The sequence below is a fragment of the Colossoma macropomum genome, unplaced genomic scaffold (assembly GCF_904425465.1).
Source record: "Colossoma macropomum unplaced genomic scaffold, Colossoma_macropomum, whole genome shotgun sequence".
Lineage (NCBI taxonomy): Eukaryota > Metazoa > Chordata > Actinopteri > Characiformes > Serrasalmidae > Colossoma > Colossoma macropomum.
In genome coordinates this window covers 1,055,100-1,074,695 of record NW_023495761.1, presented here as the reverse complement: position 1 = coordinate 1,074,695, position 19,596 = coordinate 1,055,100, and the positions used below count along the sequence as shown (strand labels likewise).

The 19,596-nt window shown below is 38.1% G+C and overlaps 1 protein-coding gene across 1 annotated transcript in view; it reads left to right on the top strand.

The window, feature by feature from the left end:
* grin2bb (glutamate receptor, ionotropic, N-methyl D-aspartate 2B, genome duplicate b) overlaps nucleotides 1-19,596 on the top strand; it is a 110,603-nt gene that overhangs the window by 65,388 nt on the left and 25,619 nt on the right. Inside the window, exons 5-7 of the mRNA XM_036563466.1 lie at nucleotides 11,983-12,097; nucleotides 12,399-12,607; nucleotides 16,736-16,907. Of these exons, the coding sequence (XP_036419359.1) occupies nucleotides 11,983-12,097; nucleotides 12,399-12,607; nucleotides 16,736-16,907 (496 nt within the window). The remainder of the gene's footprint in view (nucleotides 1-11,982; nucleotides 12,098-12,398; nucleotides 12,608-16,735; nucleotides 16,908-19,596) is intronic.

Sequence of the window (19,596 nt, the reverse complement as noted above, 5' to 3'; positions counted from 1 at the left end):
TTCCTGTAGAGGATAAGTATATAATATAATGTGTAATAACTTATTTCCACTTCAACAAATCAGCAAAACATGTCATTTGACAAGGAGAGTTCAAACTCTTGGATATGACTGTATGTAAATGTGTTGGTTTTAGTGACATTAACAGTTTAACAGTGTTTACACGCTACTTTAACTCCTTTACTAAAAGGAGCATGAAAAGTGTCAAAGAGATGAATGTTTTGATATCTAACAGCAAGTAACTCCTCTAGCAATGGCTTTCAGTTTAAGGAAGACACATGAGACATGGGTGCTTAATCTGTTGGTGATTACTGTCTATACTGATGCCAGTCTATTATATTTACACGCCCACAGGACGGCCCGCAGCTGGCCTAATATAAATTCGAGCACAAGTGCCGCAGCGTTTCCATTTAATGATGCAGGCGCTAAGATTTACTAGGGCAGTTGCTATCAACCTTTGGAATAAAACAAACTGCCCTTTGTGTCATGTGAATAGTTGCGCTGACGTTTCTGTGTTCTTATTATTTAATTTGATAAAGAAACCGTTCATTCAAAAAACTTTGATGTTGCTGGGAATAAAAGAAATTGATACTTAGCATTATAGAAATTGGTGGCTACTCTCATCTGGTGCAGATATCATTGGTGGCTATCTAATCACTGTTATCCATGTTAGCAAGCTGAGGAAATGAACTAATCTTTTTTTTAAATACAAACAAACATTGAACGCTTTTCTTTGCATTTGACAGAAAGCATGGCAAGCTTAGAAAAGAGTGCATTAAAAAACAACACACAAGTTGGTTACAAATATCAACTAGAAAATGTTACTACATGTTTGGTATCAAATTAATGAAGATCTTTTAAATCGTGACACTCAGCTTGCCTTTCTGTATGAATTGTTGACTGTCCAGCTGTGCTCTTGTTGTTGTGGAGAGTACCTGTTTTTCAGTTAAAAAGCCCATGACCTGCATTTTTCCTGTATTTAAATTTTTTCCTGAGGTCCACTTATTTGGTTTATGTGGTTTTATGATGTTTTTTTTTACTGTTCTTTAAGACCGATATGTGTAAATGAGCTCTATTCTGATAATTGTCCTGTTCTGTGCCCCATTCAAAAAGCAGCCGGGGGTATAATATTCCTTATAACTTCAACATGAATAGACAGAGCTAAACTGCTAAGAGCTTAAAAGGGGCTATACAGTACTGTGCAAAAGTTGTAGGCCCCTAAGCAAGTTGTTTAAAGTGTGTGTTTACATAACACTAACCTAATCCTAGAAAAAATACAAATAAACACAAACACAGTAAAAAAACAGCAACAATGTCTGGTTTTTGAAAAAGTAGTTGACATGTTGTGAGCTGTTTAGAATACCACAGGTTTCCACCTGAGCGATTAGGAACACTGGAAATGGTCAGTGACTTCCTGTTTCACTGGGAAATACATGTGAGATGACACACATGGTTCGAGTGGAGAAAGAGTCTCCAAGGATCACAGCTGGGAAATTGCAAACATTAGCTAGGTCTTGGGGTCAGAACGTCTCCCAAACCACAATCAAACGCCACCTATATAACCACAAGCTGTTCGGTGGGGTTGCCAGAAGAAGGCCTTTACTGTCAAGAACCAGTTTGCCAAACGTTACTGGAACTTTCAGTGGAACTTTCAGTGGGTTTTGTAGTCAGATGAGACCAAAATAAAAGTTGTTGGCAACAAACACCAGAGGTGAGTTTGGTGTAGACACGTGCAGTACCTCATCCTCACTGTGAGGTATGGTGGTTAGTCTGTGATTTTGTGGGGCTGTTTTTCTTCCAAAAGTCCTGGACAACTGATTTGGATATATGGGATCCAGAAACTCCATCACGTACCAGCAGAAATAAAATCCAAACCTGCGTGCCTCAGCCAGGAAGCTTAAGCTTGGCCACAGTTTGGATGTTCCAACAGGACAATGATCCGAAGCACCCCTCAAAATCAACACAAAAAGTGGTTCACTGACCCCAGAATTAAGGTTTTGCCATGGTCACCTCAGTCTCCTGACCTAAACCCCATAGAAAACCTGTGGGATAAGCTGAAACGGAGAGTCCACAGTGTGGAGCTCTGAATCTGAAGCATCTGGAGAGGTTCTGTACGGAGGTCTCATATCCTTTGCCATATGTTCTTCACACATTAGCAGTGTAGGAAAAGATGCAGAGCTGCACAAAGTATTAAATGAAGGGATGGCAGTAACTGTGACACACAGATTTGAGAAAAATATTTATTTTTTGATAACATTGTTAGATTTTTGTTAATATTTTAAATGAAAGATCCAAAGAATAAGAAATATATTTTTACAGCCTGTTTTGCTCATGATTTTCAGGGGGAACAATATTTGTGGAGAACACTGCATATTCACCTGTTCTGGCTATTGCAGTTTAGCTCTGCCCATTAGGATTGAAGTTCTGTGGAGTGTCTCAGCTCTGTATGTGTTTTGAATCATGCACTTTTATATGATTTCTAAGTTTCTCTAGCATTTTTTATGTGACATGATTGGGAATTGGAGTGAAATCCTGGTAGAACCAAAAAGTTCGAAGAGTGGAGACTGGAGACCTTAGACAGTCTGTCCACGATTGGTCCAAGGAATTTTCTGCCCAAGCATTTAAATTGACGCTTCACCACATTATAATTCAATTGCATAAATCTCTGCAAAGTTGCTTGTTGCTGTAAGTCAACTACAGTTCATTTACTTTTATAGGAAATGACTGGTTGCCTGTCGCTGTGCTGCTTGCTGATGCTGGAGATGTAGGATTAGAGATGTTAGATTATCACGTATCATTTATTTTGTGTGACAGTACAAATCGTGTGCTTGCAGATAGTGGCTGCTGTTGTGGAGAAAACCTTTTCAGGATTTTGCATTAAGCAGTGGCGAAAAACTAAAACACCATTGAAACACCAAAGAAATGTAGCTACCTTAAATGTGCATTGACCTCAAACCGAAGGAAGATGATTACATTTTTAATATATAATACTTACTTCAGTGCATGTTTTCTAATGGAATTGTAGTTGTTGGTGTGATGTGTATTTTTTGTCAGTGCTGGTGTTGGTATTCAGATTGTTGTGAATACTGTTTTACTATTTCTGTGATGTATTGTGAAGGCAGTAAAACAACACTGAAAGGATGGATGAGGGAGTGTGTATATGTGCGTGTTGGGGGGGCCTCTTTCTTTTCCTAACACACTGTCTTTGACATTTTGACAGCGCTCGACGTGTCTGCTTATTATCTCGGCTTTTGTGATCTCACAAACACCCCCGTTTTAATGCCAATGTGAAAACCCACCTTTCACTCCAGCAGCTTCGCCTGGCTTTGTTTTGCCGCTTGACACTGGGCACGGAGGGGGCATTGATTGCTAATTATTAATTAGCATTTAGCGCTGCCTTGCATTTGATGTGCCGTCGCGTCGGTAATAGAACGCTCGGGGCAAAGCTGGATTAGAGAGACGCAACAAGAACAGAGCAGGCCTTCTCTCAGCCGCTCCCTCGCTTTTATCTCTCTCTTTCTCCCTTCCCGTCTTTCTTTTCGTCCCTCTCCACCCTCTCTCGTCCTCCTCTTTGTTTCCCTCCCTCTATCTTTCTATCTTTTGATTTTTTTTTTCTCTCTCTCTCTGGAGCATTCTTTACAGATTTTTTTGCTTTTTCTCTTGTTTCTCACTTTAACTTTCGTCTTGCTTCACTCCTGAGAGCGAGCATTGTTTCTTTACCCTCTCATCTGTCTCTTTTTCTGTCACACTTTTCTCACTCTGTTTTTCTTCATTCTCATTCTTTTTTCCTTTTCTGTCATGACTCTCCCTTTCTTTCCTCTCTCTCTGTCTCCTTTCTGTCTTTTCCTCCTTTTTCTTTCCTTTTTTCTCACACTGTGCTCTCTTTCTTCTTCGTCTTGCTCTTTCTGTCTTTGAATTTCTTCCTATTCCCCATCTTTCTTTCTTTCTTCTCTGTCTTTCTCCATCTCTCATCTCATCTACCTGCTCTTTCTCTTCTCTCTCTCTCTTTCTCTCTCTCTGTCTCTCTCTCTCTCTGTCTGTCTCTCTCTCTCTCTCTCTCTCTCTCTCTGGTTCTCTTCCTTCCCCCTCTCTCTCTCCTCTGGTTCTCTACCCTTTTTCTCTTTCTCTGGTTCTCTACCCTTTCTCTCTCTCTCTCTGGTTCCCCCTTTCTCTGGTTCTCTTTCCCCTTCTCTCTCCTCTGGTTCTCTACCCTCTCTGCGTCTCTCTCTGTTGCTCTCTCTCTCTCTCTCTCCCCTCTCCTCTCTCTCTCTCTCTCTCTCTCTCTCTCTCTCTCTCTCGCTCTCTCTCTGAACACACACAGGCTTCATCCTCACCCTCACTCGCCTCCCAAAATAAACCCTGTAAAATATTCAACGCTAAATTTGGGATTTGGGGAGCTACATCTGTTGTGAAACAGCAGAATGTAAAAGAACTCTGCTACAACTTTTGACGCTGCGGTTACTGAGCCCCAGGCCACTGCCTGATTCGCCATGCTCTCAGAACCACTGAAACAAAAAAATTTACATTTCCAGTGTTTGCTGAATTATTAATTAGTTAGTAGGCTGTTGTACTAATGTATGGATGAACTTCATTGTAATGAAGGAAACAGATTAGAAGCATTTTGAACATTTTATATGTATAATTCTGCATATATGATGTTACATTACACATCATTGCTGTCATATCAAACCCTTTTTTATATTTGAAAAAAACAGCAGCTTTTTTAACTGTCAATATTTCACAACAGATTAACTGATCCAAATTAATATTTAATAAGGATTTAATAAGGGCCAAAACAGCTTATTTCGTTCCTTAAATATTTTAGACAATCAAGGAAGATTTGTGCATAGATTCAGATTTAATAAGGGGCTAAAAAACTGAATATTTCTCTTAGACACAGGAAATTGTCACTTGAATTAGCCCCTGGTAATACTTTTAATTTTGTCTTTTATTAATTAAAGTGTTGCTTAGAAAATTTTGGAGATTGTAAATATTTAAAGATTACTTCATTTGCTGATTATCAAATCTTCATTACACCACAAAAAAAAAAAATCTTGTGAGGTACATTTAAAATTCTTAGTAATGAAATCTCAAACATATAAGCAACCACACATTTTAAGAATTTGTGATTAATAGTCATAATAATTTTTCTTCAAGTAGTCTTAGCCATAGGCTACATGTTTACGCCCTTGATAACCCCTTAATTATCCATTTAAAATATGTTTTTGGGGTTATTTTTCAGGAACAATTAAGGAGTGGGCTACTGTGTTTAAGGGGAAATTAAGGGCTCAGTTTCTAATTCAAGGGTCCCTAAATGTATGTTAATGTGTTTGGTGTAAATTCTGATGAATTCAAATACATCCTAAGGGCTCAGGATTTAATGTGCCGTGTGCTCAGAAAAGCATAGTTTGTCATGATAAAAGTATCACGATAATGATAAAATATCAAAAATATAGTCATATTGCCCACCTCTAATATGACAGTAACACTGTGCAGCTATGGCTCAGTAACAGTATCATGAGTTTGGCTTGAATGAAAGCGCCTCTACTCTCTGACCCCTGCTGGACCTAAACGATTTGTTTTCAGGGCAGTAGGGCCAGTAAAGCTGACGTTCCGTGCTTGTGTTTTGTCATTCTGGCCCACGCGCCGCATGCTGTCGTAGATCTGTCAGGACTGGCATATAGCTGTGGAGGTCTAGGGGACGGTCAGGGCAGACGTAGCAGAGCTGTGTGTAAACATGAGAGAGAGAGACAGAGTGACAGAGAGTTTGAACAGGGTTTATGTGTTCTTCTCTGTGTGTATGTCTCACTGTTTACCTTTGCGATGTTTGTTTGGCTGTCAAAACTCGTCTCTCCATCTGCCTGTGTTACATCTTACCCCTGTGTGCAAACGCACGCGTCTCCATGTTTCTGTCATAGCCCCTCTGTATCTGTGCATGTTTATGTGTTCACGTCTTGGGCATCTGAATTATCTGCCCATAGCAACTCTAAAACATTGGTAATTGTTTAGGCTAGAGGTGGGTAATATGATTGTTTTATCGTTATCATGATATATTTTTATCATGATACACAATATACTTTTCGGAGCATATCTTGGATATTCAGTACTTGTTTCATTGCAAACAGGGCATAAATAGTACCAAAACTTTTGCACAGTCCAAAATGTATGTTTTATTTTTTCCCCAATATGTTACATTCAGCAGATTAACTGTAATTGTGCATTGAAGTATGAAGGAATATGTTCTCTGTACACATTGTACACAAATTTACATTTCTCTATAGGATATGTTTTTTTGATTTTACTTTAAAGGTCAACAAAACATGCAGTTTAACCAGAAGTGCCCAAACTTTTGCATTTAAACCCAGCTAAAATGATGCAGGCAAGTCTTTAACTACATCTTGTCAGATTTTCACTGCATTTTAATAAATGGAAAGTCATATTGGAAATGTAATAAGCAGCAATGCAATCACGAAAAGATATATTTAGCATATTGTATATTCTCTGAAGTGCCCTGCCTGTAATCAGACAGCAGGCCAGCACGGGTGAACTCGGGGCCAGGCTGTGGCCCCTGGAACCACTGCCCTGCACGCTCAATAAGTCACTTTATCGCACTACGGGCCAATGCTGAAAGATGCTAACCCACCCTGGCTCAGAAGCGGGTGGATGTCTGTCTGTCTGCCTGCCTGCCTGTCTGTCTGTCTCCTGAGTGTACATGTGCTGGTGTATGTATTTTTAATTAAAGCGGATTGTGGACTGTAGATTAATTACCTTACTTACACAAGGCTTAAAGCACGTTGTGGGGGGAATGCCATGAAATCATCAGACCATGTCCCCAGGGGAGGCCTACAGGACCACACGCGCATACACACACACACACACACACACCCTGCCTGTGAGCAGCAAAGCAGGATCAGCCACTACAGCTGTGTTGTCATATCCTACGTTTTACTGGAGCAGAAATCACAGCTACCTAAATCCTGATTAGCTGCTCTGCTGTAGTGATGTCGTCATGCCGCCTCGTGACTGTCATTCCAAATCAGTCGGAGATTAGTGACGCCCTCTTGTAGATGCTGCGCTAAGAAAAAAAGGCAGCGTGAGTGGGTATTACCATTGGTTGTGGAAGGGGTGGGGTGCTATTATTCACTTCCTGCAAACCCCTCTTTCTTAAACATGGCCCAGCCTACAGGGGTCCAAATAGGTTCCTGTTTGTTTTTTTAGAGAGCTAAACACACCTCACCTCAGTAAATGAATCTGAGGCCATAGAACTACACGAAAATGCAGGTTTCTGTTCTTAAAAGGCACAGTGAGTGCAGTGTGAGCATAATTGCAATGGGCCCAAAGGCCTTAAAGACAACACAAACTGTTATTATTATTATTATTATTATTATTGTTATTATTATCATAAGTGCCATCAAGTAGTTTCTGACTCCTGGTCACAATATCCTGTTTTCTGTTTGGAGCTAGCTAGCTTATTGGATGTACATTTTCTTGTATGGTCAGCATATGTGGTAAATTTGAAACAGCTACAGTAGTTCTTGACATTGTGTGAAAATCTACTGCAGAATGGATAAAAAACACCACTCCAAATTTCTCTTCACATTAATTTACATTAAAGTCAATAATGTTTTTGCCTTCTAGCTTGAAGTCACATTTTTCACATTCACATTCAAAACAAATTGTAATATACAGTGTTTATATATACATATATATATATATTGCCGGGCCAAATCAAACGTCCTTTTGGGGCGTCTTTGGCCTGTGCGCTTCACTTTGGCCAACCTGTTTTAGTGTCTTTCCAAAGGCCACATTAAAGGCGTACTCCAGCATTTTTCAACCTAATCTCAATGTGCATTTTCTCTGCTTAGAGCAGAAAACCTCTTGACTTAAAACTCACCTATAACAGAAGACATTGGTCATTGCTAAGTTTTAAATACATGACTGTATAGCGCAAATGAGATGGATGAGACATGAGAGAACTAAAACTGTTCATGTGAAGTTTTATCCAACTTTTGAACACTAAAGCAACGCAGTGGAAAAAGTAGTTCTGGCCGCTTTCCAGCTGTGCGCGATCAGACAGGAAAGCTTGTAAAAAGACTCTACCCACACAACTACACTGGTAACAAATTACCACAAATTCCTCTCTGCTGAAAATTAGTCCCATCTCTGAAAGAATGAATTGTAATCATGTACAGCTTCAGTTACAAATAGCTTTGGCTGACGAATCCTGAAAGTGATTCGCAAAAATATGTTTCACATAAACATTTACTGGTGGAATACAGCAACTACTCAATAACTTCAATAAAAGCATTGTCTGTGGTAACTGACTGTATGCTACAGTTACGGCAAACAGACACCAGAGTAAAAAAACGCTGGAGCATTCCTTCATTATTTTGTATCTTTACTTGGTAGGATGTGCAGTGAACGCAGGATATCGATCTTGCAGTTTACCACTATGGCATCAGTACTTATAAAAGAAAGTCAGTCAGTTATATTTTGTATTATTTCTATGCATGCTTTGCTCTTGCCAGCTGATCTAGGAACAGTTCCTTCAGCCAGCTCCTAAACTCAGTCGTCATAAGTGCCGCGAGCAGCGCGAAAGGGTAATTTCTGCAAACATCGTTCTATCATGTCTCTATATTGATCCGTCTGTATTTATAGAGAGCAAGATTTATTGGGAACTTGTGTATCGTGTGCCTACCCGCAAGTGGAAAGAGGAGAAGGGGGGAGAGAGGGAGAGGGAGTGAGGGACAGATGGAGGGGTGTGGGGGCAACATTCTGGGTACGAAAGATATACTCTCTCTCTCTTTTTCTCTCTCTCTCTCTCTCTCTCTCACTCTCTCTCTTTCTGGTGAGATTATTGTTCCCATGGCAACGCGGCAGATTGCTAGGAAATCACTGTGGTTGTGGGCACCATGGTAACACATTTCATATGCCGGTCTCTCTCTCTCTCTCTCTCTTTCTCTCTCTCCCCCCTTCTCATTCTCTCTCGCTCTGTCTCTCAAATCACGATACATGCGTATCAATCATAACACGCACACGCAGTGCAGTCAGCGCTCACTTGCAGCTTGCCAGGGTCTTTACAGGGTCTTTCTCTATGCTACTATTTCTTCTGTGTTTTTTTCCACACACAGGGCAGTGCCTTGGTAACCATAGATGCTGTCAACCAGCTTGTTGCCCTGTTACCCAATATAGCATGTGTGGTGCAGCATGCTAAGGTTAATGTACAGCTCCATGTATTATAGCTGTAGAGCTTAATTGCTTCTTGTTCTGTTATTTGAATGGTTGGGCTGTATTACTGCGACCTGCTGTAAATGTGTGAGATGTCTTAAACCTTTACAGCAGGGTATACTTCACATGTACATATACATTACCTCGTATAAATGTATTCATCTCTCTCTCTCTCTCTCTCTCTCTCTCTTTCTCTCTCTCTCGCTCGCTCTCTCTCTCACCCCTCATTTAGAGTAGATAGTTATTTCTTGCGTGGTGAGTCTTTTTTTGAGGCTGAGCGTTGTCATGGCGATGGCAGCCTACAGCTCGAGAGCGGGTCGGGAGGGGGGCTGCGAGGAGAGAGGGAAGAGAGAAGTTTTCACTGGCACTGACACAAACTTGTTGACACACATACACCGCGATACTAACACCCTGATGCAAATCTGTGTGTCTGAGCGCTGCAGGGCACAAATACACCAGCACACACACACATACACATGCGTACACCTGGCGACGGACTGATTCACAGCCCCTGTCTAAAGTGGGTCAGCGGCTGTTTGTCACAAACTATAGAGCGCACAGAGAAAATTATGCCTCACCAATTCTAACGTTAATGTGACAGTGTCTATTTCTAGGTGATGCGCATGATCGTTTAACTGTGGAAATAAGGCATGTAATCAGCAGCACCTTTTTATAGAAACTGGAGGGAAAAAAACTATTTCAAGCTATTATGATTTGGCATCACCTTTGTCACCAGTCTGAGCTCATGTAGTACATAATCATTTAAGACCTTTTCCCTGCCTAAATGACCTCTTTTACAAATTGACCTGTCCATGCTCAACCCAGAAACTCATTCATTCATAGAAACTGTTATGAGATTGGACAAGCTTTACAAAACATTGGCAAAAATCTTGCTCAAATGAATGACTTTAGATTGGAGTTTAGCTTCATTATGTAATGTTAGTTTAGGAAATCATAATTGGCAGATTGGAAACAATAAAAGCAAATTTGCCTGCATGCTAACGTTAACATGATGACGCAGCTAATAAAAATAATTTAAAATGAACAAAGCACTCTAAATGTAGATATTTTGACATAACTGACTTGTTTCCTGTGATTTCTCTTAAGGCTGGATGGGATTTTTGCTATTTATGCTGAGTGGAGCATGAATAGGTCAGTTTCTAGGCTCTCTGGTGATGCAGATGACCAGCAGCTTTCAGTGCAGAAATAGCACATGTAATCAACAGAACCTTTTTATGGAAAGCATAAAAACTCTATTCCATTATTTTTGGCAGTCACCTTTGTCACCAGGTTAACCTCTTGCTGTAAATGATCATTATAGACCTTTTTCTTTTTAACATGACACCTGTTACCAATCTCTAGTCTGATGTGCACATCATCTCTATCTCAAGTAAATCAGTTCATTTCTTTTTCAATATGAAAATAGATGAACATGCTGTTTGTTTCAGTGTGAAAATAGGACCTCTAATCAAACTATTCCAACATATCATTATTGACTGTCACCTTTCTCACCAGGCTAAGTGTTTGTTGTTCATGATCATTATAGACCTTTTCGCTGTTTGCATGACATCTGTACTGTTTACTCCGATAGGGGGTATTTTTTTCAGGAACTCTAGACCTTCCCACTGGCTTTTCCACTTGAGTGGAGCTAAAGGTTATGATAATGATCTTGTGACCAGGAGGCCACCAGATCAGCGCTCTCTCGTGTTTATCCACTCTGTCACAGCTTCCAGCACTGAACTGGACATTTTGCTTTTGCAGAGACCTATGCACTGATCTGTGAGCACATTACAGGCACGCTTGTAGACTTAGAGCGATATATCATAGCTTAAATACATTATAGCTTAAAAGTGTTAGTCCTTTAAGCTCTACTGTCTTCCATATTAGTTTCTCTACTGACTGTCTTCCATATTAGTTTCATAGTACTGAATAATTTATAGTAGTTACTCAATAATTCCAATTATACTTTGGTTAGTTCCAACCACATGATGTGATTGACTGACAAGCATTCTGTGACTATTAATATTTCCTGGTATTGGCACTCTAATGGCATAAAATTCAAACAAGTATCACTCCACATTATTCCCCTGTAAACTAGCGATGGTCGCCAGCATGTAGACCGTTTAATGGAACTAATTAAATGTTATTCATAAAATTCTATTTTTGTTTTTTTTTGAGGTAAGAAAAATATCAATAGTGAAACTGTGGTTTAATCACAATAATATACGAAAGGTTTTGCTAGATATGTGAGACTGCCATCCTGACATTTAATCTTCTATTTTAACGTGATTTCTCAGTGCTATCATTTTACTGCATTTTTTTGATGTTTAAAGTTTTTGATGTTGATAAGGTTAAAGATATTCTAGGTGACTACAGTTCGGTTCTGAATGGTAACAGTTGGTTAAGGATTCCAGATAGTTACAACTGGTTAATTATTATAGATGGATACAACTGGTTAAGGATTGTAGGTGGTTATAACTGGTTATAAATTCTATATTGTTACAGCTGGTTAATTATTCTAGATGATTACAAATTGTAAAGATGGATACACCTGGTAACAAGTATTCTAGATTAGATGGTTGAAACTCATTTGGGATTTTTGGATGGTTATTTTAACTGGTTAAGGATACCAGACGATTACGACTGGATAAAGATTCTGGATTAAATAGTTACAACTGGTGTAGGATTCTTGATGGTTGCAGTTGATTAAGGATTCTAGATGGTTACAACTGACTCTTATGTTCTTTACGTCCTCAGATACCTCATGAACGTAACCTTCGAGGGGCGCAATCTCTCTTTTAGCGAAGACGGCTACCAGATGCACCCCAAGCTGGTTATTATTTTGCTGGATAAGGAAAGGCAGTGGGACAGGGTGAGTATATCTCTATTCCTTGCTTTCTCTCTGGCATTCTTTCTCACTTTCTCTCTCACGTTGTCTCTCAAAACATCGCACCTCCCTGACGTCATAATCAGCGCTGTCCCGTCTGTGTGTCTTTGTACTTCGTAAATTCCCACTATTCAGACATACTCATATTGAGGGTGCATTAATCCGACACTGACCTTTTAGACACACTTTTATCTCCCTGTTCCCCACTTGCCTTTTCTCTCTCTTTCTCTCTCTCTCTAACCACTCTCCTTCTTCCCTGCTCCCTCCCTCCTGCTTTCCTTCCCAGGTGGGAAAGTGGGAGAACGGCTCGTTGTCTATGAAGTACCATGTGTGGCCACGCTTTGAGCTCTACTCGGATGCTGAGGAGAGGGAGGACGACCACCTGTCTATAGTGACTCTGGAGGAGGCCCCGTTCGTCATTGTGGAGGACGTGGACCCCCTCAGCGGCACCTGCATGAGGAACACGGTGCCCTGCAGGAAACAGCTCAAAGCCCAGTGAGAGGCCCATTGACCTACTTCACTATCAAACAGAGCCTTTTGATTTGTTATTGGGGAGGGGGGACTCAAATTAAATGGAAAAGCTGTCCTGTTCTCTCTTTAGTCTTAGGTAACAGGCAACGTACTGTATAGATTACTAATTCTTATTAACATTGTTTTGCTTTTTCGGTCAATTAAGTGAGTTTCCAAACTAATGTAAGGTACTTTATAGATTACAAAAGTAACTGAATAGTTCATGTCTAGACTGCATGTATGTCAGTTACAGAAGCAGACAAATTGTTACTGTGTGAAGAAGGGTGGCAAAAAGACATTTTCAGAATTGCAATTCTTATCATGATATTTATTTATTTATTTATTTTAAATATTGTTGGAGGCTAGCCAGTAGGTTATAAAACAGATACAGTTTACTAAAAAAAGCAAAGGAAAAAAGAAAAATGAAATGGATGTTAGCCAATTATGAAATGCAAATCATTTCATAATTGGCTAACATCCAGTCAGCTGTTTGTTACTATACAGTTTGTTAACTGGTTAACTGGCTGTCTAATATTTGTCTAAATCTCTTGTTTAGGAAAAATGCAGTTAGTCAGAACTACTGAAAAAATACTTAATGCACTCAGAGAAGTATATTGTTATTGTAATTTTTTAGGACAACAATTGCATACCACTGTGTCACCCACTGCTAGTGTCAAGAGGAAATGTGTCAAAACTCATGAGAGCTTGTGTCACACAAGAATAAAATCTCAGGAAGGAATATAAGTGGCTTCTAGCTGAATCTCACTGAGCACAAATTCAGGTGCTCAGAGTTGTAGATGAAAGTAATGTGATAAAATGGTTTAGTTATTTTGTGTTTCTTGATTAACTGAGGACTTTGATAGCACTAACATATCATGCCATGGCTAATGTACATGGATTATTCCACTGAATTGGTTCAAAGTCAGATTTGAAAACACATTTTGGACTTTTAACTAACTTGGACTTTAGATTAAATCCTTTCACTTTGAGTGACCCAATGCCTTATTTATGTTTTTTATGTATATTAAAATAAATGATAGAACATTCCATTTTATCACTGCCAAAACATTTGAAATACTGAACTTTAACTGATTGTAGTGGCAATTTTAGCTAATTTTGAGTAAAACTCAAAAACGCTAGGCAGTACAAAACTAGCAAACACAGATTTGAACAATTCGTACCATATTATTTACAAGAAATCATAATACTTTTCATTAAAACACAGAAAAGTGTACTTACCTGCAGAAAATATGTGTTTTGGTAGTGACATTTTTTAAAGGGGAACTTCACTGATTTTTCAAAATTTCTTTATAATTTAATGGTTAACATGTCAACAAAGTCATTCAGAGAGGTTTGGTGTGAAGTGCTTCCTTCAAGAGAAACTTACAGAGTCAGAATTGTTTGCAGTGGTGATGATAGGAACCAGACGTCTGGAGTGGTTAATACCAGGTCTCCCTCACAGAAAATTATTACATGAAATTGTTATGAATGCTCAGCCTAATGTCTGAGACATTGTTTTACAATAGTTTTGTTTTACAATAGTTTTGTTTATCGATCATACTTTGATCAATTTATTTTAATCCATTCATGGTGGAGGGATACATGAAGATTGTTCAAAGGCAAAATAACCCCCAAGGAAAGCTTATTTTTTTCAGATTGACCATTATTTTACCATAAGCATTTCATATAAAAGCACTTGTAGTTTCACTGGTAGTACTGATAGTAAATAAAGTGGCTATATATGTCTTGTAGACATCGGGATCCCTGTTTCCACTGTACAGAAATCTGAGTCAGTAAGTTTCTCTACAATGAACCATTTAACATCAAACCGCTGTCAATGACTTTATGTATACACTATATGGCCAAGAGTATGTGGACACCCCTCCTAATTATGGAATTCAGGTGTTTCAGCCATACCCATTGCTAATAGGTGTATAAAATCCAGCACATAGCAATGCAATCTCCACAGATAGACAGAGGCAGTAGAATGAGTCATGCTGTTAAATCTTCTCGGCTACTTTTGGGATGAATTGGAACATCGGACCTTTTCGTCCAGCATCAGTGCCTGACCTCACAAATGCTTTTTTTGACTGCATGGACACAAATTCCCACAGACACACCCCAAAATCTTGCAGAAAGCTTCCCAGAAAAAGAGAAGGCAACTCTGTATTAATACCTGTGGTTTTGAAATGGGATGTCCAACAAGCTCATATAGGTGTCAGCTGTCTACATATTTTTGGCCATATAATGTATCTCAACTCTCAACTATTGAATTATGTAGAAATTCTGAAACATTTTTGGAATTCCCCTTAAACACTGATTTTCAGATTTTGGAAATATTTACTTCAAAACAATGAAATCTAACTGCTCACCATGTGGCCATGGGGGACAGGGATGCAGTCTCACTTCCTGCTCTAGAGTGCAGGAGTGTGGTTAAAATAAGGCTCCACCTAAAGACTAAAACATTTTTTTTCAAAAACTTTGTGTTTTAGTAGTAACATGAAAATGCAGAACAGCATTTCTAGATAAATATATATTTTTTATTTAAACGTTAAACTCATGAGAAGTCAAAATCCTTTGACTTCAAAGAAAATGGAAAAAAACAATTGTAAGTATTATTTTCACATGTTGAAATGTAGGGGTTAGGATTTGGGGCAGCCACCTCTCAATAGAAAGAATGCTATAAATGATTCTTTTGTATATATTTTGCTTAATAATTAATCTACATTAATGTTTTGGGTTTAGATAGATTGTAACATAATCCTTGTAAGTATCTAAGGTCTGGACACTTAATTGTGTTTTAGATTTTTTTTTGCTGTTGAACCATAGTTTGAACTATATTCCTTTCCAGTCTTTCAATTGCTATCCATATCATGCATAAACATTTAAACCTAAAATTATAGATGACTGTGCAGCATAAAATATGTCATTCTTGCTCATCCAGTAACACCTGGTGAAAAGTAGCTTCAATTTACAAGACATTTCTGCTGTCGTTTGTAGCTTAGATTTCCCTGAGGGTTGCCTTTGATGCTGCAAAGCTCTTTTCTACAAATGAGCAGTAAAAAGCATAGTAAGCTTCCCCAACACTGTTTACTTGTTAGTGTGATTGTATACAAAATATGCTACACAAGATTCAGCCCCTTAAACCTGACTTGATCCTGAATGGAAAGAAAGTGCAGCATTTAATATATGTTGCATTGTTTTTTAAAGAGGTGAGTTTATTAGCAAATCACAATCCTGTTTGTTTTATCTTTCAGTATTATTGCTAAATAGTACTGCTTAAATCTGTTTTAGTTAGGTATTCACTGGCATGACAGATTAAAATATGAGCATTGGTGTTAGGTTGTACGAAGTCATCTCATAGCAGAGTTAAGTTTATCTTATTGTGAGACTGATTAGCTTGAAAAATATCCCCTTGCCACTGACTAAGATGCAATAAATTGAATGGAGTGCTTAGTCTTTTGTCTCTAAAGACAGTGATGTCCATTTTTAGTGCTGAAAACAGTCAATAGCTTTATCAATCTGTCATTTGTTTTAAAAAATGAGATCTGTCGTAAGTGTGAATTTATCTTAAGGGGTATTTATCGACCGTTATTGACTACACTGCTCAATTTATGTTAATGTTTTGTCATCAGTCATTTTGTGATGGCTTGGCCAATTTGTAAGAGTTCATTATCATTCATCTAGATACAGCAAGGTGGTTTCATACTCCAACAGCACATTTATAATCGACACAAAAACATTATTTGCTCTCTGGTTTTATGGACTTGAGGTCATAACAAATTTAGTAATGAACCACAGACCTAAATGGCATCTGCTCATATTTTATAACATACTCTTCCCATTATTGTGCTAGAGACAAACAGGTAACCCCAGTTTGCCCCAGGATAATTGGTAAATGCAAGTCTTTTTGGGGCGTAGCATTAGTTAAATGTCCTAGCAATAATCATTTTGTGAATTGCTGTTATGTGAATCGCTGTTATTTTAAGGATATTTTATTGAATTATTTCTCTCATTTCTCATGGTTAAGAGTTCTAAACAACCTTCATGTCAAGGATGATTACCCCTTACCGTCTGCCTTCCAGCTTACATCTTTCTTCTTTTCTCTCTCAGAAACCAAACAGGCGATTCAGGGATCTACATCAAGCGCTGTTGCAAGGGCTTCTGCATAGACATCCTCAAAAAGATCGCCAAGACCGTGAAGTTTACCTATGACCTCTACCTGGTGACTAACGGCAAGCACGGCAAGAAGGTCAATGGCACGTGGAACGGCATGGTCGGAGAGGTGGGATCGGCTTTCAGATTCAAACCAGAACACCTTTTTAAAGTCTGTCAAGCTAGATCTGCCCAGATTTGATCTGAAATATCAGATCTTATTTTGATCGGCTGTATTAAATCTACTCTAATTCTGATCTTTTTGTTAAAATTTGTGTGAAATTCAATAATTGAACTGTGCGTAAAGATGCACATTTCATTACATTGGTGGCGATAGGAATCAGATGGTGTAATGTCCACAACAGAAATGTAGCCATTTTATTTGCTATCCAAAATGACTAGTTAATCTACATGTGTCTCATGAGTTTTGAGATGTAATGTTAATATTGGTAAAATTCTGGTAAATCTGAGGAAATAAGTATTCTTTGGATACTATGCCCTCAGTGAAGAATTAGGTTACTTTGTGCACAATGTAGCACACTGACTAAAGAAGACAGAAGAAGAATGGTAGCTCAGAGTGTGTTGCATTAAGCACATACTAACATGGAATGATTTAACTGAAGCATTTTGTAACAATTGGCAGCCTATCATGTCATTGCTGTCAGACCCCATATCTCCAAAATGGCAGTTTTAAGAAAGAAAAATCATTCTCGACTTTAAAGTTAATGTAAGATTTTATTCTGCATAATTTTGGACTATTTCTATTCTGTTGGTTTATCATAAAACGTTCACACAGAGTAAAAGACATTTTTTAAAAAATAAATAAAGTTAGAAATGACAATGGAAATACAGAGTTTCATTCTAAAAATGATGAAATCATACCTAAATTTGATTGGATTTACTAATTTTAACATAGTTGAGGTGGGCAGATGTTCATTTATATGGATCATTCTGCTGAATTTGTTCAAAGTGGATTTTTTTGGATTTTAAACCCAATTATCTCCCCAATTTAGTTGTCGCCAATTCCACCCACTAGTTAGGACTCCCCCAATCACACGATACTATCAACGGCTACGGATGGCTGTAGCATCACCAGTCACTACCAAAACAATAAAAACACTACCAAATGTTATAACTACCAAATATTTTGTTAGTTACTGTTTTGGTAGTGACAGTTTTACTTAATGTTGAGCAGAACTCAAAAACACAAGCCAGTGCATGTTCATGACAAGCAAACACAGACTTGAACCTTTGTATGAACATAAAATCAGAATATATTTCATTAAATACAAAAAGTTTACTTAATTGCAGAAAATATGTTTCAGTAGCGGCAGTTATTACACGTTGATTTTCACACTGATTTTCAGATTACACACTGATTTTCCTGTGGCCAGGAGGGACAGGGATGCAGTCTCACTTACTGCTCTAAAATGCAGAGGTGTGACTAAAATAAGGCTCCATCTTTGTAGCAAAACTTGTTTTCAGCAGTAACATGAAAACGTGGGACAACTTCTTTTATTTAAACATGAAACTCATGATTAATCTAAATCTTTTAACTTCAAATTAAAAAGGTCTAAAAAAATACAAAAAAGACAAGTGTTATTTTGGGACAGAGGGTTTGAGATTGCCGCCTCCCAATGGATAGTGCTGATGATTTTGTATATATTTAGCTTTTTACTATCTCAGTTAATGCCTTATAAATAGATCATAACATAATCCTTTTAAATATTTAGGGTCTGAATACTTAAATGTTACTGAGGGACCTCAGTTTTAGCTAATTCGGTAGAATGATGCATATACAAATACACAAATACACATTAGCAAAATACAACTGAAAGTATCATCAGATATTCAGAATTAAAAGACTTTAATCTGATCAAGGGGAAAATAATTTGATAAGTATATCTGTATGAGCAATTTTAGAAACCTAGTCAGTGTGTATTTCCACATGAATTAAACCAGAGGGTTGATTTGTGTTTGTGATTAGAGTCTAAGGGGATCCACCTGTTTTTATATTTATTCTTAAACAACATAATGCTGTAGAATCTACAGTTCTTTCAAATGGTAGTTGCTTACAGGTCCGCATCCATATTAGGATGCATATCAGCTAGAACTATACCCTACATCATGTGCAGGCATATGCCACATTCCCACTAGGAAATCACCAGAATTCACATATACCCACTTAAAAATGCACACAGATGCATGTTTGGCCATTACTCCTGTTGTATGAAATTTTAATCTAGTTCTGAACATCAACATAAATAAAACAGTCCTTCACTGTTCATGAGGCTGGCTGATTATTTGAAAATAAAACCTTAAGGCTAATGTGAGTTGTAGCAGCTTAAAAATACTGAGAGTCTGCCTCTTCAGAATCTTACCGTAGTAAATAGTCTCATAATATTAATTTTTCTGAAATAAAAAGTGTAATGATGTTGTTAAAATGCCTAAATGTGTTATTTACACCTCAGTCTGCCCTACATCTGCCTTTTCAGCTTAAAGCAAGTTATTAGTAAAATTCATGTTAAAGTTACAGTGTTTCAGCCTGGACTACTCTTTAAGTGAGGACAGGCAAAAAGCACAGATATTTGCATTTTATTTCATTTTAATGTAACATTAATAAAAAGCTGGGTTAAAGTAGCTGAATTCACTAATAAGAAGGGCTGTGTGGATCCTTTTGGACATGTAGTATAAGTGCAGTAGAGAATTCAAGCTTTTATTTGTCTCCTTAATTGATTTGTAGTTAGACATGCTTTTATATAAGGTTGATGGAACATGAAGTCAGTGTTTTTCAGCTTGGAAATGTGTCACTTAGTATT